Below are 21402 nucleotides of genomic sequence, written 5' to 3'. Positions count from 1 at the left end.
TTGTTTTGCTGACATTTCTGGGTGACTCATAACATGAGAACAGTTGGGACAGTCACATTTAGCCTTCTGCTATCCACCATCAAAGGTAAACTGCTAACTCTGTCCAGCTAGCATTTTCAGACTGGTGTCCTCACCACATCCACTGTACTTCATGAAGTGCACTCTGCCTATACTGTGGTGTTTTACCTAGGAACCCATTTGTGTGCAAGAACCACACAGCTTTAATGTAATTTCATGTGGAATCAATTCCCAGGCTTCCCAAGGCTTTAACTGCTCTAGATCTTATTTGATTTCTATCAGTTACTGGTTCAATTACAGTTCTGGCTGCCCTGGATCTCACCGTGTAGTCAGATGCTGGTCTACATAAATGACAGATCCACCTGCTTCTTGCCTCTGCCTCCAGAGCACTGGGATTAAAAGGTATGTGCCATCATGCCTTGACAGAACTATCTGTGCTTTCCCCCTTTAGTTCCCTTTATCTAAATGCTCTCTTTCTAAAAACAAAAAACCCCTCATTAAATGTGGTAGTTTGAGCCTGGCAGTGATGGCGCATGCCTTTAATCCCATTACAGAGGCAGGCAGATCTTTGTGAATTCTGAGACTGCTAGGACACACAGAAACCCTGTATCAAAAAACCAGCAACAACAACTAAAGGTAGTAGTTGGGGTGGTGTTGTTGGCTCTTACTCTTTTGGGGGGCCTGTCACCCTACTTCCAAATAAATTGCATATAGAGACTTATTCTTAATTATAAATGCCCAGCCTTAGCATGGCTTGTTTCTTGCCAGCTTTTCTTAACTTTAAATTATCCTGTCTACCTTTTGCCTCTGGGCTTTTACCTTTTTCTTCTGTATATCTTACTTTTACTCTGTGGCTGGTTGTGTGGCTGGTCCCTAGCGTCCTCTCCTTGTTCTCTTGTTCTTTCTTCTTGTTCCTCCCAGATTTCTCCTATTTCTCTCTGCCTGCCACCCTACCTATCCTTTGTCCTGCCTTGATATTGGCCGTTCAGCTCTTTATTAGACAATCAGGAGTTGTAGACAGGCACAGTAACACAGCTTCACATTGTTAAACAATGCAACATAAAAGAATGTAACACATCTTTGCATCATTAAACAAATGTTCCACAGCATAAACAACTGTAACACATCTTAAAATAATATTCCACAACATTGAGGGTTGCACTTTAATCTCCACATCTATTAGTGAAGTTCCATGAATTCCGATGGTCAGCCATCTTCTTAAAAATGAGCTGATCACTTTGACCTGGCAGAGTACAGGAAGCCTTCTCTATGTAGCCCAGATCAGCTTGAATGCTGGAGGTATGAGCCACCATTGCTGGGACTCTATTGTCATTTTTACTTATTGAAAATTTTTAATTTATTTTGTGTGTATGGATGTTTTGCTTTCATGCATGCCTGCAGTATGTATATGTCTGGTACCCAAGGAGTCCAGAAAAGAGATTTGGGTCCCTGGGAAGTGGAGTTACAGTTTTGAGCCACCATGTAGGTACTGGAAATTCCAGTTCTCTGTAAAGGCATAAGTACTCAATCTCTGAGCCATCTCTCCAGCCCTGACCTTGAACTCTTGAGCTATTAGAATGCTCCATATCCCCAGTAATAGATTTATAGGCATGTGCTACCTTGTCTGGCTTGACTCTAAAGTTATTTCTTGTTTATCCATATGTAAGAACCTGTGGTAAAAAGAACAACCCTCCCTCAGATCCTTGTTTAACAATATACTAAGTACAGTTTTAGTGTTTTGTTATAAAAAGACGTTGTGTTGTGTAATATTATTTTAACTAGGCAATATTTAACAATATTACTTTAACTGTGTAAAGATGTGCTGCACTTACTTGTTTATGCTGTGTTTAATGATGTAAAGATGTGTTACATTTGTTTTACCTTACCTGCCTAAGGTGCACCAGATTGGTTTCATAAAGAGCTGAATGGCCAATAGCTAGGCGGGAGAGAGATGGGTGGGGCTGGTGGGCAGAGAGAATTAATAGAAGGAGAAATCTAGGCTTGAATGAGAGGAGGAGGAGGGGAGAATGAGGGAAAAAGAGGGACACTCCTGGAGCCAGAAACCAGGCAGTGGCTAGCCAGCTAGACAGGTGTAGGACATACAGAAAGAAAAGGTAAGAAAGCCTCAAAGCAAAACGTAGATGAGGAGAAACAGGCTAAGTTATAAGAGCTAACAAGGAAAGAGCTAAGGCCGGACATTCAAAGCTGCTAAGTCTCGATGTCATGGTTTGGGAGCTGGTTGGAGGCCTAAAAGAAAAAGCTTAGTACATATGTGTGGTGAAGGGTACTCAAAATGGCTTTGGCTAAAGATATTTCTATGTTTGAGTCAAGGTAAATTGGCTGTTTTGTTTTTTTTGTTCTTTTTAAATAGGGTTACACATCATTTTGGAATGACTGTATATCATCTGGATTGCGTGGCTGTATGTTAATTGAATTAGCCTTGCGAGGAAGGTTACAACTAGAGGCTTGTGGGATGAGAAGAAAAAGTCTTTTAACAAGAAAGGTAAGAGGACTTCTGATAATACCCCTCCCCCTTTTGCAAGAATTTGTTCTGTATAAATGATGATATTTCTAATAGCTTTAAAATGTTTAAATAGTTTAAAATTGTCTTTACTGGACGGCATTCTGGGTTTTTCTGGATCTTTGCATATGTGAAAAAGGATGTCAGTCACTTAGGATCGATGACCACCGCATCTTAGGAAGATGCCCCGTTTTATTTGCTTCTGAAGACCTTGAGAGAACTTGAGAAAATTCAGAAGTTTCATGCAAATTAATTACTCATAGGACACCCATCTTTTTGGAAGACTGCAATTGCTTTTTCTGTCTCTTCTCCACAGTGAAGGTGTAGGTAGGCACTTCTGTTGGTAGAACAGAAATATATACACTTGTTTTGGATTTTTAACTTGAGTCTCAATCTCAACTATTCAAGACTGTTTCTCTTCCAGTCTGTTCTACACTTCGGGCATGTTATTTTAAAACCTGATTTTTCAAAACCATTTTTTCTTTAGTAATTGTATTATAAATCCAAAAGTTAGGCCAGAACCAAACATCTTGTTGCCTTTTAGTTTTTTAAGACAAGAGTCTTCTCTTTTTCACCAAGGCTGACCTGGAATTCACTATGTAGCTCATGCTGGCCTTGACCTGGAGATCTCCTGCTTCGATCTCCAGAGCACTAAGATTACAAGCCTGTGCTTCATTCCTTACTCTGAACTTTCTGACTGATAAGCCAGAGGATGACAATTTTCTAAGAAGGCGTGCTGTTAATGTGTTAATGAAAGTTACGTGCAGGTAGTAATATTGCTGGATTGGAGTGAATTCAGCTAAGAGTGAGTGCTCCCTAGTATGTGTGAAGGCCTGTGTTTGAGCTTACTACTGGGTAGGTGGAGTAACGTGGATGTATTTGTTTGAGACAGTCTTGCTGTGTAGCTTATGCAGGCTTTGAATTTAGATTTTCTGACAGTCCCTGAATTGCTGAGATTAGAAACAGGCTGACACCATAGAAACGCTCTTATAGCACCTCTGCGGTAAAGCCAGCCCTTTGCCGTTAAGACAAGTGAGCTAGCATTGAGAGAATTTAACAAATTGCTCTTTTGGATAACTATATCATAAAACAGGTTACAATTTTGTTTGTCTGCAACCATAGTAACTTCAGGAGAAAAACAACCTGAGGAAGCTGTCATTGTAGTTATCAATAGAATGCATACACAGCTTAGTAATTTAGGACTTAGAACTTTTCCTTAGAGTCCTAAGTAAAAAGATTGTGCTAACAGGAGTCAGTTTTGTGCTGTGCATGAGCAAGAGCCATCGACTGGTGATAGTCTGTCCTTTATTCATTTTGCATCCAGTGTTTAAATACGTCATGAACCGTGCTAGACTCTGGGAAACAGTTGAGCAACTTACTCAGTTTAGTTCTGAGGGATGTGAAGAAAGTAAGGTTGTTGGAAAATATTCTATATGATTTAGTAAGTTAAATTTTAAAAGTAATTGCTGATTTACTTAAGACAGTCATAGTTAGAAGTCCAGAAGTAGCTGTTTTTCCCCATTCGTTACTTCTGTTCTTGAAAGCCAACTTTTTTAGGTGTTTTTTTTTTTTTTGTTTTTTTTTTTTGAGACAGTGTCTCTTGTCCCATCTGTCCTGGAGCCTAGTATGTAGACTAGGCTGGCCTCAAACTCACAGAGATCCTCCTGAGTGCTGGGATTAAAGGCGTCTTACACCACTCTGTTTTTAGTTCATTTTAAAGCCACTTTAACAAATGACAGCCAGAGTGACTTTCAGCCAGAAAGAAGTTTCTCAGTTTTGGAGACCAGAGTTAGGAGACGTGGTTGATTTGTCTTCTCAAAGGCTTTAAGGGAGACTCTGTTTATAGCCCCTCCTTCGGCTTTTGGTTGTTTTCCTCTTGTTCTGTAGGTCCTGGCCGCACCTGCCCACATTGTCCTCACTGGCCGAGCCCCCCCCCCCCATGTCACTGCTGCACACCTGACCTCGGGCCTCTCTGTTCTAAGGTTGCGGCTCCAGTGGGGTTTCTTGTATGAATCTAATGTTTTTCTCTTAAAGCCCTGAGGGCTTTGGGAACTCTTTTATCTATATAATACATTCCTCAGAGGTCTTGTTTTATCTTCTTTCCATCTTTTCTGTCTTGGATGTAGCAAGAATTTATTGAAAAGAGCATATTTATTTCAAAGCCACACATACCTTGAAATTATTTTTCTTTTTTTGCCTTTTCAAGACAGGGTTTATCTCTGTAACTCTGGATGTCCTGGAACTCACTCTTTGTTCAGGCTGGCCTCAGAAACTCGGAGATCCACCTGTCCACCTGTCTCTGCCTCCCAGGTGCTGGGATTAAAGGCATGTAGCACCACTGCCTGGCTGTTATTGAAATTTTAAAGGAATTTAGAATTTGTTTGAATCTTGGATTCGTTTTGAGCAGGGGCAATGAAATGTAGTAAGATTTGCCTCCTGAAGAGCTCAGTATGGAGCACTGGACTGAGAGGGCCCAGAGTGTTGCCCTCATGCACTCGCAGACTCACAGCAGCTGGGGTTATCTGTACAAGATGAAGCCAGTCAGCATCCCAGCACAGAGTGGAGAGGTCTCATGAGGCTCCACCCCCAGTTAAGGAGCAACTGATGGCTGCAGGGGGAGGTTGGTGTGTATGTGTGACCACTGGTAGGGTGCCAGTACTGTGGTGGATGGCCTCACACCATGTGCAAGAACTTCTCCTGATGATCCTTTCTCTCCCATGAACTTTGGTCTAACTAAGTACTATGGAATGAACAGTCTGAATATTTCTGGGATCTGCACTGTCCAGCATAGCAATCATGCCACTATTGAAATTTGAGCTGTACTATAAAAACATACTGGATTTTTCAAAAAAAGTATTGGTAGAAACACTAAATAGCTCAGCTTTCAAACAAATATCTATTATGGGCCAATTTTTGGCTATCTTGGGTTAAATCCAATATTCAAAAATTAATTTCACTTTTTTCATTTCCTTAAGGTTAGATTTATGGTTATATATTTTTCATGTATAATCCTGAAGAATAAGATCTTATATATTTTAGCTGGGCGGTGGTGGCGCACGCCTTTAGTCCCAGCACTCGGGAGGCAGAGCCAGGCGGATCTCTGTGAGTTCGAGGCCAGCCTGGGCTACCAAGTGAGCTCCAGGAAAGGCGCAAAGCTACACAGAGAAACCCTGTCTCGAAAAACCAAAAAAAAAAAAAAAAAAAAAAGATCTTATATATTTTAATCTTTTGTGAGATTCAGCAAAAAAAAAAAAAAAAAAAAAAGAAGGGCACCTTTTTGAAGAAAAGTATGAGAGAACATTTGTATTTAACATTTTTAATAGCCACTCTAAGATACTGTAGTAGATTGAATTTTGGTACTACAAAATTTCAACTAGAAATGTGTTTCTTAGGAGATAACTGAGTGAAGCCCATGGGAATCTAAGGTGGCTGGGAAGTGTGGCAGTGTGGGCTGCTTTCCTACTCAGCCCCCAGGATTTTCCACTCTTATTCTTGAGGCTTATTCTTTTTTTGTGTCTGGTGTTTTGTTTGCATGCATGTCTATGCACCACATGCATGCTGTAATTACAGAGGCCAGAAGAAGGTGTTGGATTCCCTGGAACTGGAGTTACAGCTGATTGTGAGCTGGTGCTGGGAATCAACCCAAGTCCTGGAAGAGCAGCCAGTGTGCTGAACTCTTGGCCCCTTCCCATCCTCACCCTCTTCTGCTGGAGATAGAGTAATTTTACATAATCATTAAGGCTCTGCTAGCAGTGACATTAAAAAAAACAAAAAAACTGTACTTCCCCTTCATATCTTTATTAATCTATGCTCAAGGGAGCCGGTTCTTAATTTTGCTCTTTTGCTCCAGTTTGTCAATGTTTCCTTAATGACATTTTTTTGAGAAAATTCATTTTGTTACTCATGTAAAATGCCTTTACTATGTGAACTCTTCCATAGAGTTCTGTTTCTGGGTCTAAGATAATGTTTTAATGAATGAATTTCTGCCTTAAATAACTCAAGGTTCAGCATCAACTAGAATTACTATAATTGTAAAGTCTCAGCATGAAATATTTGCATACTTGTTTGTTTTTCATCTAATGAGTTTATGAGGGAAAAAGGTATCATTGGATCATTTCTGACCGCTTATGTTTTAGGTGATCTGTAAATCGGATGCTCCAACAGGGGATGTTCTTCTTGATGAAGCTCTAAAGCATGTTAAGGAGACACAGCCTCCAGAGACGGTCCAAAACTGGATTGAGTTACTTAGTGGTAAGCTGATGTATTGAAATGTAAACATCGAGTTCTGCTTAGAGAATTTTTTTTTTTTTTAAATTATGAAAAATGGTGGCAGGGATGATAATTTAAAAAAATTCTTAGCTCCTTTTATGTAAGAGAGCAGATACTAAATAAGATGGAATAGTCTTCCTTCAAGCTTTCATCTTTTGTTTGTTTGTTTTGAGTCAAGGTCTCCTCACTTCTATAGCCCTGGCTGAACTACAACTCAGATCCACCTGCCTCTGCCTCCTGAGTGCTGCAGTTAGAGGCCTGTCCCCAATCCTTTGTCAGAATTATTGGCACAGTTTACTATGTTTAGAGTGAACCATGCTGTGAGGATGTCATCATAAACTATAAGCTATCTCTTGATCTTACGTATACCAGGGCTCATTGGGCTTAGTCAGTGTCCTGGATCACTGGATTTCCTTTGACAGTGCATATACCCAAACCAGTATTGTCCTATGGGGTTGGGTTGCTAGGTTAAGGTGGTTGTACTTAACTAGTTAACATTGTATGGCTGCTGACTGAACTTGGTTTTCAGCTTGAGCTGCTGTTGTGTACCTCTCACTGGAGTGAGCTTTGAAGAGATTCTATAAGCTTTCTCCCAAAGTATTGAAATACAGTAGGATGTCCATTGGATTAGGTCAGAATTCATGAGGCAGATATTTAAACAATATCCCATGTTTTTAGATTGGCTATAAATGTCAGAATTTTGTGTTTAGCAGATCTTATTATTAGGAATATATTAGTGTAGGGGTAAGGTACCTGCCCTTAACCCCTACCTAGGGTTCCATAAGGAGCGAGGGAACAGTGAAAGATTGCTATAATAATTTCATACACACAGGCCAGTGCTCTTCATTCTTCTGCCCTTTGTTTCTTCTCCATTCTTAGTCCTTCTACATCCTTACTCCTCTGTTCCTGCTGTTACAAAATCTCAGGCACGCGCGCCTGTGTGTGTGTGTGTGTGTGTGTGTGTATACCACACACACATATTCATTAGCAACTTGTTAGTAATTTAAAACAAGCTTCCAAAGTCATATCTTTGGAACACAGGCATTCTTTCTTTGAAGAGGCCATAGAAGTCACACGTGGTAAAGACTTGGTCAGCTTAGTGACTGACAACAGCTCTAGGTTGTAAAAGTTTTGGCTGTCTCTTAAAGGGATAGCTACAAGGATTAAAAAAGGGAAGAAAATGAACCAATGAGAGGTCTGAGGAAGAGGCAAAGAATATGTGATTAATAATATAAAGAGCTGGTCTACTAAACCTAAAGCCTTGCAGTAAAACTGGTGGAGAAGTATATGCAAAGTGTTCATTGTGGAGCAAGCTTAAGGCAACATAGGTGCCATTGATCTCTTGAATATAAGATATGCAATGTAGAAGATAGAACAAGGCCAGGCACCTGCACTATCACTTCTAGTTCACTATAATTCTTTGAAGGGCTTAGGTACCTGCAATTCCACTTTGTGAAAGTTCCATGAGGACACTTTGTTTGGCCAGTTTGTCTTATCAGTGGCTAAGGATGGAGAACAAGACTTCTAAGTGTCTACAGTCCACATGGAACAATACATACAGTTATGAAGCATATTTTAGTATGTTTCTATTCATCAAAATTACACAGTTAAATAAAACATCTTGACTATCCACACTTATGTGTGCCCATAAGATTGAGATGTAATCATGAGATTACATGTATACATTACATGGAAATGCATGGTAAATGGGGAGATATAGCTGTTCTTAAGGAAGGAATGCAGGTCTTAGGGAAGAAATGAAGTAGCACATGAGAGAAATACAAGGAGCAACTGGTCATTCATAGTCAATAACCTCATGGCCTTGCCAGATGGGGCTTCCCATCAAAGAGTCACTCATTTGGTGGGTTGACATATGAACACCAGTTATCACTGCTGTATACTATTATGGCCCTGGACATACTAGGAAAGAGTTGTCATGTTAACATGAAAGAAGGGGATCCAGCTTGGGAGCAGAAAACAAAACCCATTGCTAGTGTGGGAACAGTGGTTCTGGTCAGATCTTAGTAATGGAGTTCCATGCATAAGGCCCAGGGGAAAAACAGTCACCTGCTTCCTGTTGAGCATATGGACCAGATTTCAGCTGGTTGGTTAATAACTAAGTTTTTTAAATTGTTTGTTTATTTTAGTGTGTATGGGAGGGGTGAGTGTGCCCTGGCCCAGGGTAGAGGTTAGAGGACAACATGCAATAGCCCTCTCCTTCACCATGTGAGCCCCAGGTGTATTGAGATTGTCATTGGCTGCAAGTGGCTTTCTCACAGAGCCGTCCATTCTATGGATTGAAGTATGTAGGTCTGTGGCCAGTTTGGTGGTGAGAACATTTTTTTCTTTTCTTTTGAAATTTCAATTGTTTCAAAGTTTTCCTCATCAGAGGTCTGATCCTTAAGGATCTAGAATGTGCAAAACTCTGGATTTGATGCCTGCCCTGCCTAGCATTGTAGGTGTGCTGTCTGATTGCAGTGGTGCATAGTACTGACCTAGTAGGCACTGTGAACTTAAAGGAAACATTGCAGATTGAAGTGATGTTAAAATATTTTCAAAGACCTCTACGTGTCTAATAACTTACTACTTAGGGCTCTCTAAAAGTTTGGTGGTTCAGAAAAAAAATCTGAGGAAACGTAGATGTTGAAGGGAAACTTTTGATTAGACCTTTAAAAGGTAAAATTTGTACACACAAAAGGAAGTATGCCTTTTCAGAAGGATTAGAGTGGGCCAGTGAGAAGGCTCAGCATACAAGCAGGTGGTGCTGCCAAGCCTGGCTGCCCGAGTTTAGTGTTCGGGAATAGATGGATGGCCAAGATGTCTGGAGGGTGAGGCCTGTCCTGTCCGACAGACTGTTAGAACACAGTTGGGTTGCACTGTAGTTCTGTGAAAATATTAGTGTATTCAGACAGTAATACCTAACTAGCTAGTGTTGCTAGGAGATAGTATGTCTTTGATAACTTAGAGATTAGTGTAGGTATAGTTAGTTGTAAAATTCAAATATAGATTTTTAAGTATTTATGTAAATGGTTATCATCTTATGTTGTATTAATTTGAATTCTCCCAAGTCAGCTAATATATCTTGTTGGATTGTAGCTTAGGGTTGTCTGCCTTCTTGACAGTGGCATTAGGAAACAGTAAATTCCAAAACCCCAGCTGTCAGGTGATAAGGTAAAGTTGGAAGTCCTAAGACCTTGGTCATCACTGCTGTGCGCTTGTGCTGTTTCTTCCGTTCTTAGATGCTTGTTCTTTCTGGAAGTCTGGATGTAGCTCCTTTCTTAGAAATAACCCTTACTATTAAATCATATCTAATGCCTCATTTTGTTCTTAGGGCCCCATTCCCAATTTATTCTAAGCCAGTAAATTATGAAGGTTTCTCTCACTTAATTGTAATTTCTAGAAGATTAGAATTAAGTCTTAATGTTTATATTCTTGATTTTATATATATAAAATATATATATTATATATATAATATATATATATGTATGTATGTATGTATGTATGTATATATTACTGTGATTCCCAAGAACATTGTAAATACTACCTTATCAAGTAACTTGCTTTTTTGTGTGTGTATGAGCGCACTTGAGCCTGCATGCACTTGGCAGACACTGATTTATTGTGACTTTTTATTTGAAATGCTTTTCTTGAAATGCATAAAATGGTCTTAATTATTAGTAATTCATAGTACCAGCCTTTTATCATATACTTTAAACTCCTTTTCCAAAGTAAATTATAAAATTGTAATGACTCTTCTCTGGGCCAGTGAGAGGTTCAGAGGTTAAGGGTACTTACTGCCAGGTCTGACGACCTAAACTTGAGTTTGATTCCACATGATGGAAAGAAAGAACTGACTCCTGCAAGCTGCCCTGACCTCCACATTTGAGTCATGTACATGTGCACACAAATACATACCAAATAATGTAATAAAAGGCTGTCCCAGATAATTTATTCTTCCTAAGAAATAGTTTTGTGCACATTTCCTTTAAATTATGTAGATGTTGTACTAGCTCTCTTTAAAAATCCTTGTCTGCTGATTTTCTCATCTTCGGCTATTTCCATTTCCCATTAGTTTTGGGGTACATTTTGTTCTTTGCAAATCTAATGTTTTGTTACTGTTTTAAAATTGAACACTCAGCATTGTGAATATTAGATTGTTAAGTGCTTTAACTTGGCCATCTTTGTCCAAAGAGTGTTTTGATTTTTAGGGTACCTGCCTAGCATGTGGGAGGTCCTGAATTCCATCTCAGTATTGTCTCCCTTCCCCCAGGGGGAAAAGTGTTGGCTTTTGCTTTGGTAGACAGACATTTAAGTTACTTGTGGATCATGCTTTAAAGCTTGGATAGTATAGGTCTAGAGTAGTTTTCACTTGAGACTAGTTCAGCCTTGTTCTAAAGTGTGGTCTTTTTGGGTCCCTTTATGTCCTGGACACTCAGGCCTTTCCCCTCAGCTTAGTTTGGTATTCAGGTTTTTCTCACCTCTCTGAAAACTCCTGGCACTTTTTGGTATTTGTCTTTTTGCTTAGCTTCACAGTTTCTCACTTCGACTTGGGTGGCTTAGTTTTCTGAGACTTGAGACTATAGTGCAGGTCTGTGGACTGTCTGTACTCTGCCTCGTATCGTTCAGCTGCTTTAGCTATTTTGACCGTTGACCCGAGACTTGGGCAGGGTGACTGAGTCAGGGTGGCTGCTGTGCTGTGCTTGGAATCCTCACTTCTGCTCTGTTCCCTAGGATATGCCTCTAGGTAGTGTACTTGGCAGTTCTGTGTCTCACTATCTGAGCGAGAGTCAAAGATTTGGAATGCTTTATGAGCAGTATCTGCAAACAGTCACTTTAAATTAATTTTCCACACATTTCTAATGACAGCAAGGATTGCTTTGCTGTTCAGGATAGTCTTTTAGTTTTTTCTCTCTTTTTTCTTTTTTTCTTTTCTTTTTCTTTCTCAAGACCAGGTTTCTTTGTGTTAACAGTCCTGGATCTCACTTTGTAGACCAGGCTGGTCTCAAGCTCACTGAGATCCACCTGCCTCTGCCTCCTAAGTGCTGGGATCAAAGGTGTGCACCACTGCCTCCCGGCTAGTTTTGAATTTTTATTTTATAATTGTGTCCCTGTATGGGTACCAAGTGCCCGCAAAGGTCCTAAGGCATTGTTTCCCAGGAAATTGGAGTTACAGGTGGCTGTGAGGACCTGATGTGGGTGCTGGGATCACTCTGGTCCTCTGTGGGAGCATCATGTGCTCTTAACCATTGCGCTCTTGTCAAGGGTATTCTTTACTGTTAGGTGATACAATCAGAATAGTTTCTGTGGCCATCTAAATAGAAATACATTCCAGGTGCCACAGTTCATTAGTCCTTCCTGTGATGCTAACAGTGTTCTGTGCTAGCTAGTGAGTAACTAATGACCAGCCACTTAGGGTTTTTGGTACTTAAAAATGTGTCTTGTAAAGTTGAGGAACTGAAAATTTAAGTATATTTTCAGTTAATAGCTCCATCTTAGTGGTTTCAGTAATGTAGCTTAGAGTCTTTACACTGAAGAAAGGTGCTTGAGGTTGATTTTAATGTGTTGTAGTTTAGAAAAGTACTTTAGTATTTTTTTTTCCGAAACTATAAAAAATAGTTGTGTATTCATTGGTGATCATTTGGAAAATACAGTTAGACTTGTTACATATAATCTGAAAGGTAAACAAAGTTACACATATTTTTGTTTCTTACCAAATTTTGTACAAGAGAATAAATGGTTCATTCATTCTCTCTCTCCCTCCCTCCCTCCCCTTAAACTCTGTGTAACCCTGGCTCTCCTGGAACTCGCCTTGTCGACCAGCTGTAGATTAAAGGCCTGTGACACCATGCTGGGGTGAAAAATAAATGATTTTAATGGGAAATGCTTAGTTTAACTAAATATTTGCCTCAAAAGTAAGGGCCTATAGATTACAGACTTAAGAACTGAAAACAATGCCAGGTGGTGGTGGCGGCAGTGGCAGCGGCAGCTCACGCCTTTAATCCCAACACTCAGGAGGTAGAGGCAGGCGGATCTCTGAGGTTGTGCCCAGCCTGGTGTATGGAATGAGTTCCTGGACAGCAAAGATGACGACACAGAGAAACCTTGTCTCCAAAACAAAACAAAACAAAACCCAAAACAATGTTTTCTCTTCAGGGGTCAGCTTTATGTAACTTTTCATCCTTGTCCATACAAACTTTATAGACGGTCTTAGTGGCAGTTTCAGGAATAGCTTATAATCAAGAGCTTTATTTTTATTTTCCTTTCATCTGTTGAAGATTGGTGGGGAAAAATTTGCTGCTTTTTATATTGTAGAGGTTTTGGTGTTTTTTGTTTGTTTTTTCTTTTTGTAGTATTGAGGGTTGAACCTAGGCCTTTGTGATGCTTTGTATACCTGTAGCCCAGATGCTTCCCACTTGCCATCCTCCTGCCTCCACCTGGTGAGTGTGTTCCCCCCACATTACATTCCGCCTTACTGACTGCTTTTTGATAACAGCCAGAGCAGGCAGGAACAAAACTTAGTGTGTGGTTGAGTACTTTCTTAGATTAAGGGCGGCTGTGGTTTGAAGACTGCTGTGCCTGAGAAAGCGTTGGCTGCTGGCCTTGAACCCAGCGCTTGGACTGCCTGATCTAGTGGGGAAGGGGCAGGAATAAAGTTCCTTTGCTTATCTGATGGTTCATTTGTTGTTATTGTTGCAGTTCAGCAAATAATACCCACCATTTCTAACTTTGGAATGTTCTTCTTTAGGTGAGACGTGGAATCCATTAAAATTGCACTATCAGTTAAGAAATGTACGGGAACGATTAGCTAAAAACCTGGTAGAAAAGGGTGTACTGACGACAGAGAAACAGAACTTCCTCCTGTTTGACATGACGACACATCCTCTCACCAATAACAACATTAAGCAGCGCCTCATCAAGAAGGTACAAGAAGCTGTTCTTGACAAATGGGTAAATGACCCTCACCGAATGGACAAGCGCTTGCTGGCCCTCATTTACCTAGCCCATGCCTCGGATGTTTTGGAGAATGCCTTTGCCCCTCTTCTGGACGAGCAGTATGATTTAGCCACCAAGAGAGTACGGCAGCTTCTCGACCTAGACCCAGAAGTGGAGTGTCTGAAGGCCAATACCAATGAAGTTTTATGGGCCGTGGTAGCTGCGTTTACCAAGTAACTGTCAGAATGGAATGTTTCCTTTTTCTCATGAGAACCAGTAGTTTTTCTTCTATTGACTTCTGGTTTTCTGTAGTTTGTACTTTCCCACTCTAATAATTGGCTTTTGTTCTACAAAACGGTGGGTGGCGATTTCTTTTTGTGTGTGCGCAGGATTCTGCTGGTACGAGAGGCCTTCCTCTTTCTGTTGGTAAGCAACCTTACTGCCATATTGGCACTCCATTCCCTCCTGCCATCCTCACTGTTACCTTTGGGGTTTCTGGTGCACTTGGACTCCAGGGTCCCTCCAGTCACCTCATGCACAGCTTTGGATTACCTCAGCTTGAGTTGTCCCACACGTGCACATTCACCTGGCATTTTGCCTATGATTCAGACAAGTCACAACAAGGCCTTCAACGCACCAAAGGTAAATATCTGTATCTATTAGGACATTTTCTACATAGACCTCAGTTGAGATGTATACTTAGCAAAATTATTTTTCAATTGAAACAGCACAGTAAATAGGTAATATAAAATGCCCCTGGATTTTGCTTCCTGTGTAACTCTGTTATAATTTTAGCTATAAATCATAAAGGTCCAGTTGTTTCACAGAGCCAGTTTGAGATGGGCTGCATTCCATTTATGCTGTATATAGTTGGAATTATATATGAATCGCCCCGTCTTCTGGCCACCTTTGCCTCGTCTCAGTACTTTGCAAAATTGAATTAGTTGTGCACCTGGTGCCCCTCACTCGCTTCAGTCACTGTTATTTGATGGCACATGGACCTCCCATCATTGAGGAGAGGAAGATGTGTGGTCGTTCAGGGCTCTTCGGAGCTGTGCCCCTTGTGATACTCTGCCTGTACATCTCTTTTGGGACTTTTTTTCCTTTAACTCTCCCTGTTTTTATGATTTCTGTAGGAAAGAGGCTTGCGACCAGTACTAATCTTGAGTACTTTTTTCCCCCCTATCTTCAAGTAAATTAATGTCTGCTCCAAAATATCATTTATCTACTCATCCTTTCTTGAGGAAAAGAAAATCAGATATCAGTTCTAGCAGATGTTGCATGTAAATTGGTAGCAAGTAACGACTGCAACTCAGATGATTAAGAAATTTGTAAGAAAGCTCTACTATGTTTTAATTTTATATACAATTATGATAATTAGCACATTGTAAGACTACAAACCTCTGCTTTTTAATGTTGATTTTATTCTTTATCACTGTTTATGTACCATTGGTTTCATAATGTAAATACTATACATTGAACAAATTAAATGTCAAATTTTTTATTACCATAGTTCATGTTAATAGTGGGGCTTTCAGGTGTCTAGAAACTTTTGGTTAACATTTGATGCAAAAATACTAGATGCGTATAACTTTAGAGTTGAATTTTAAGGGACTTCCTAATATGTATACTATCTTTTTATCTGAAGTAATAAATAAACTATGATCTTGAAAGTGCCTGAATCAGAGTGAGCATGTCATTTGATTTTTGTGTCATTTTCTTTGCTTCAAGGGAAGTTTTACTTAGTATGGCATAGTAACATTTCAGCTGCATGGTTGGCAAACTGTCTTAAAAGAGCCGGCTAGGAAACGCTTTAAACTTGGCAAGCCGCACATGGTGTTTGTTGCGGAAACTCAGTTCTGCTGAATGAAAGCTGTCGCTGACAGTACAAATACACGGCAGGAAACTATTAGAGAGACAGGCAGCTGGCTGTGGGTAATAGTTTGCCATCCCCTTTATGATGATGCATGGGCAGAGACCTAGAATAACCTGTTTGTTTCTGTTGTTTTCAAACATGGATACTGAAAACTGACACTAGTACACTGAAATTTAAAAAATAAATTAAAATTTAATTTTGTTATTTTATGTGTATGTGTTTTTCCTGCATGTGTGTATGTGTACTTGAGAGTGCTTGGTGTCTGCCAGAGTTCATCCGGTGTGAGCCTCCATGTGGTGCAGGGAACTGATCGAGGGCAGGACCTCTGCAGGAGCAGTGAGTGCTCTTAGCCGCTGAGCCATCTCTCCAGCCCCTGACTGTTTTGTTTGGTGAAAATTGACTGTTTTTCTTTTGAAGAGTTTAGAAGTAAACTAGCAGAAGGAATAGGTATCTCTAATGTACTTGCTTCATCAGTAACAGATAATCCTAAGCACAGTCGTTAGTGGTCTGGCCTGTACCTCTATGTGTATCTCAGGATGGAGTTTATTTACACTTGGCTCGGCCTGTGAGTGGCTCCAGATCCAGAAGGGAACCTTCTCCCATCAAAGACTGATGCTTATAAGTCTCTCTTCTATTTATTTATTTTACTACTACTACTACTACTATTACTTTTTGTTTGTTTTTCAAGAGAAGGTTTCTCCGTGTAACAGTCCTGACTGTCCCTGGAACTCTCTTTGTAGACCAGGCTGACCTTGAACTCACTGAGATCCACCTGCCTCTGCCTCAAGTACAGGGATTAAAGGGATGTGTCACCACTGCCCAGCTTTTATCGTATCTTTTTTTTTTTTTAATCTATGTATTTGACTGTCCTAGAACTTACTATATAGACCAGGCTGGCCTTGAACTCAGAGACCTGCCCACCTCTGCTTCCCAAATGCTGGGATTAAAGGAGTGCAACACCAGGCCTGGCACTTACAACCCTTTTAAAAGCAAGAATGATGCTTCTCTAATGGAAATAATTATTCCTGCTGCTCATGTAACAAAAGCTGTTAGCCCAAGATGCCAAAGGCAGTGGAATTTTGTAAGACCTGTGTGAATGTCTGTTATGTCTAAGAATGAACAGTTACTGTTTCCTTTTGGCTTTTTCATGCAGTGTTTAATTGATGAGCTTTCTGAACAAAACCTGAGCCGGTGCAGTGGTCTTAACAGATGCTGTGTAAGGACATTCTCTGCCTGTGACGTCCTTGTGACATCTTATCTCTAGTGCTCAGAAGATGATCGTCCCAGCCTCTAGTAGCTACTCAAACTTGGGATCCCAAAGTGACTGAGCAAACAGGGATGGCATCCAATTCCAGTTTTTCCTTACTTGGGCACTAGGAGGAGGAGGCTGTTTTTCTCTGAGAGACAGATCCAGAGCAGCAGGTAGCTGCAAAAAGTTCTCAAGGCAATATAAAGGACATGCTGGTGTAATTTATCTAAATTATAGGGATTTGGGAAATTGGCCGTTTTTTAGAAGAACCATAAATATGTTATCGGGCCAAGAATGTCACTGCTCTGCTGAGGTAGGATTGACTGGGACTTTGTGATTTATTCTATCATTTAGGCCTTTTTGTTACTTGTGAACTGGTTGGTAAATAATTTTTTAAGTGATTTACATATTTTTATTTTATGTGCATTGATTTACCTGCATGTATGTCTGTGTGACGGTATTGGATCTTCTGGGCCTGTTGTTACAATTGTGAGATGCTATGTGTGTACCAGGGATTGAACCCAGGTCCTCTGGAAGAGCAGCCAGTGCTCTTAACTGGTGAACCATCTCTCCAGCTCCAGGTGGGTATATAATTATAAGTGCCTTAACTTTTCATCACTCACCCTCCAAAAGAAATATGGGACTAGTGAGTAGTGTCCCTCAGCCTGTTGGTCATAGGATTCATGTCTGCCGGGCATGGCCAGTCTTGCCCAGTAGCCTGGGAAGTATGAGTCTTAAGTTTATGTGAGATCGTTACGAAGTTCATTTGATTCCCAACCGTGGCCTTTCCATTGTGTGTTATGATAGAGCTGTTGCCGTTAAAGCACTCTATTCTCTTTTCATCTTGTTGACTAGGACAAACTTTGTAGTTCAGCCTAGCTCCCCGAGTCCTGGAGTTCTAAGCCCATCTTGAGTAAACTTGTTAGAGCTGTCATGTTTGAGCAGCACTGGAAAAGTGATGGTATTGTTAACGTTGCGTGCTGTTTTTCAGGGAGGTGTGAATGGTAACACTGTTTTTAATTGTGCACACATTTGCAGTCTAATCTTAGATTTCACTGTTTATTTATACTCAGAATAGTGGGTACACTCCAAGTATCACCGACATGCAGTTAGCTTGTTTTGATGAGTAAACATTGTCTTTGAGTGGCTCCATTGTTTTGCTTAGCTTCTATCAGATATTCAGATTCTTACATTTGGTTATTAGATAGAGTCTTGTGAATACATCTTTATGTCTCTGATTTTTATAGGGGAAATTCACAGAAATAGACTGTGGAAGAATAAACATTAAAAATAGAACACATCAGGTCCGGCTGGTTTCTAAGATCCTTGCTGATGTCATACCTGGATGTTGGCCTCTGCACTCAGTAGAAGGCATCATCAGTCTTGGCCTTTTGCAGAACTAGCGAGTTTTAGTTGTTAGGGGGTTAGCTATTGTTTGGTATCTTTTGGTGATTTATTATTTTTTTTCTGTGAATTTTGGTTTGTTTTTCACCCATATTTTGTAATGAGCCTTGTTATGTATTCATTCACCAGGATATAAGCTTGTGTTTGTGATACAGTTGGTTTTCTCTTTTTTTTTTTGTGTGTGTGTGTGTGTGTGTGTGTGTGTGTGGCCCTGGCTATCCTGGAACTTGCTCTGTAGACCTGGTTGGGCCCGAACTCAGAGAGATCCGCCTGCCTCTGCCTTCCGAGTGCTAAGATTAAAGGCGTGCGCCGCCACCAGCAGCAGTTTTCTCAGTCTTTACAGTTGGTGTGGTGTTTTCTTTTTGCTTTACTATCAGGAAAGTATACAGTCCTTGATTATGGAGTCAGTGGAGTGGTTTTTCCCCCTCTTTTTATAACTTAACAAAGTTTATGTTATGTATATCTTGTATATGGGTGTTTTGCTTGCATGTGTGTCTGTACCATGTATGCCTGGTGCCACAAGGCCAAAAGAGCACCTTGATCCTCCTGGGACGTGGAGCTGCTGATGGTTGTGAGTCACCATGTAGGTGCAGTGAATTGAACTTGGGTCCTTAAAGAGCAGTGTCTATTGTTAATTGCTGGAGATGTTAATTGGTGTATTAAAGATATTTGCTTGGTGGTTAGCTATCCTTGTCAGGAGGTATGATTAACAAATGGAAAAACCAAATATGGGTTATGAACATACCTATGTCCAAGTATTTTATTAAAATTAAGGTTAAAATACACAAAAATTGGTTAACATAGTGCAGATACACTTAAAAACTGTCATTTGGGTCATGAGACAGCCCTGGAAGAAGCTGCTCAGGGCTTCCTCCAATCCCAGTCTTCCTGATGCTTGACACATGCCCAGATCCGGGTATGTCTTTGATTTTCCTTTTTCCACTCGGTAGATCTTTTGTTTCTTTAAATCTATAGGTTCGTCCCCGAATGTTTCCCATTTTTCTCTCGAAAAACAGTTGTTCATGAAACTGAAGTATTTGTCCTGTGGAGATTTCCAGTTTAGATTTTCCTGGTCACATCTGCATGGTGTAACTTAACATGCTTTGATTTTTGTATCTCTTGGGAACTGGGAATTGGCTCTGAAGGTGTCAGGGTTTGGCTTCTTTGTGTTGGTGAGACTGTTTCGTTAGTGGTGGTGTGTATGTACTTCATGAGGAGGCACATCCATGCTACCTTTGTGTGTTATCGACCAGGTAATGCGTTCTCATCCTGTGGACTTGTGGTAGTCTGCCCCCACTTCCCTTCTCCCTGTGGGAAGACTGTCGAAACACTCTGGGCTCAGATAAAGGCTTGCCTCTGTTCTCCTTTCCTTTGCTTTGGAGACAGGGCTGCCCTGAACAGTGTGAAGCCTGGGTTGTCCTCGAACTCCTGCCTCAGCATTCTGAATGCTGTCCTTACAGCCTTGAGTCACTGTCCGCAGATAATCCTGGGGTTTGGGGTTGTGGAGTGATGGTATTTTAAATCTTACATTTCTTTTTTAGCTAGAATGTTTGTTTCAGGATGATCATCTCCATGACCTTCCAGCACACTTCACAGAGAGGTAGGGCACACTCTTCGAGTTTCCTTGTTTCCTGATTCTCCCTAAAGAATTTGTGGTAACAAGCTGGAGCGATGACTCAACTCTTCAGAGTGCTTCCTGCGGGTGCAGAGGACCAGAGTTGGGTTCACAGAACCCATGTTGGGCGCTTGCTTACAACCATCTGTAACTCAGGCTTTGGGGGATCCAATGCCCTCTTGCTACCTTCACACCCGTGCACATAAAAACCAGTTTTGGGAAGTGAGCTAGCTGCGTACCTATTTATGTCCCTGTAACTGGCAAGCACTTTTTGTATTTGTGGGGTGTAATGTTGTTTCGATCTGTGTATACATTGTAGAGAGTAAATGAACCTAAGCACCTTCAGCAGCTTATTGGGGTGAGAATGGTGAATGATTCAGTGGCTTTGAAATACCTTTTTTCTGGTACTGGGGATTGAACCCAGGTCCTTGTGCATGCTAAACATGTGCTCTCCCCCTGTGCTACCTCTGCAGCTCTAGAACTGTGAACGCTAATCACAGTGCAATAGACCCACTCCTGGAACTTTATATCCTTTTATTAATCATGTCTATTCTTATCCCAGTCTTCTAACTGCTTTGCTATGTTCTGTTCTAGTAAATTAGTTTTTTGAAGCCACATATAAGTGAAATCACAACTATTTTTCAGTGCCTGGTTATTTTTCATAGTATGGTACAACAGACATGTGTTGTATTACAATTATCCTCATTAATACTCAAGTTTCCTATCTTTGGACAGGTAAGTTCTCTTCAAAGATTTTTTTAAAAAACATTTTCTGTCTGGGTATGATTGTGCATGCCTTCTGTTCCAGCACTCAGGAAGAATGAGGCCATTCTACACAGTGAGTTCTAGGACAGCCAGAGTTACATAGTGAGACCCTGGCTTAAAAAAATCAAAATACAGTTCTGTTTCTATTTGAGTGAGAAAGGGGAGGGAGAGGGAGAGAACACCTAGGTGTCTGCACCCCACTGTGTGTGGAGATCAGAGTACAGCTTTCAGGGGTTGCTTTTCTTCTTACACCTTGGGGGTCTTGGGATCAAACTCAGGTCAGCAGGCTGCCACCCACAGCGCCATCTCTCCAGCCTGGATCTTGAGTTTTTACTGTTTAGTTCCAGTTGTCTTTTGATGACCTCTTAGTGTGGCAACAGAGTCTAGGTTTACTTTGTACATTCTTACCCCATATATGGAATCATCAGTGTCTCCAAAAAGCCATGAATTCTTTTTCCATGAAATAGTACTTCAAGGCCACACTCTGCACTCTTCCGTACTTAACTGTGATTACTGCTTTTAGAGGAAAAAAAAATGCATATGTGTTTTTATGTATAAAAATACAACTAACTTTTTGAGTTTGGCATGATGAGGTTCCGGAGATAATGGTGGTGGCTATACACTTATGTAACACTTAATGTTACTGAACTGCACTCTCCTAGTGATGGGATTGGTACATTTTATGTGTATTTTATTACATTGACCAACAATTTTAAAAGTACTTCCTGACTTCCTGTTGATAATTGAGATTC

The 21402-nt window shown here is 40.6% G+C and overlaps 1 protein-coding gene across 1 annotated transcript in view; it reads left to right on the top strand.

Annotated features, from left to right (window-relative positions):
- The window catches only part of Golph3 (golgi phosphoprotein 3), a 31997-nt gene extending 16574 nt beyond the window's left edge, over nucleotides 1-15423 (top strand). Inside the window, exons 2-4 of the mRNA XM_006976113.4 lie at nucleotides 2390-2521; nucleotides 6676-6790; nucleotides 13554-15423. Coding sequence (XP_006976175.1) covers nucleotides 2390-2521; nucleotides 6676-6790; nucleotides 13554-13978 — 672 coding nt within the window. The 3' untranslated portion in view covers nucleotides 13979-15423. The remainder of the gene's footprint in view (nucleotides 1-2389; nucleotides 2522-6675; nucleotides 6791-13553) is intronic.
- The last annotated feature ends 5979 nt before the right edge of the window (nucleotides 15424-21402 follow it).

This window comes from Peromyscus maniculatus, chromosome 15 (genome assembly GCF_049852395.1).
Source record: "Peromyscus maniculatus bairdii isolate BWxNUB_F1_BW_parent chromosome 15, HU_Pman_BW_mat_3.1, whole genome shotgun sequence".
NCBI classification, from domain to species: Eukaryota; Metazoa; Chordata; class Mammalia; order Rodentia; family Cricetidae; genus Peromyscus; species Peromyscus maniculatus.
Note: the sequence above shows the minus strand (reverse complement) of the source record. Positions and strands in the feature narration are given on the sequence as shown.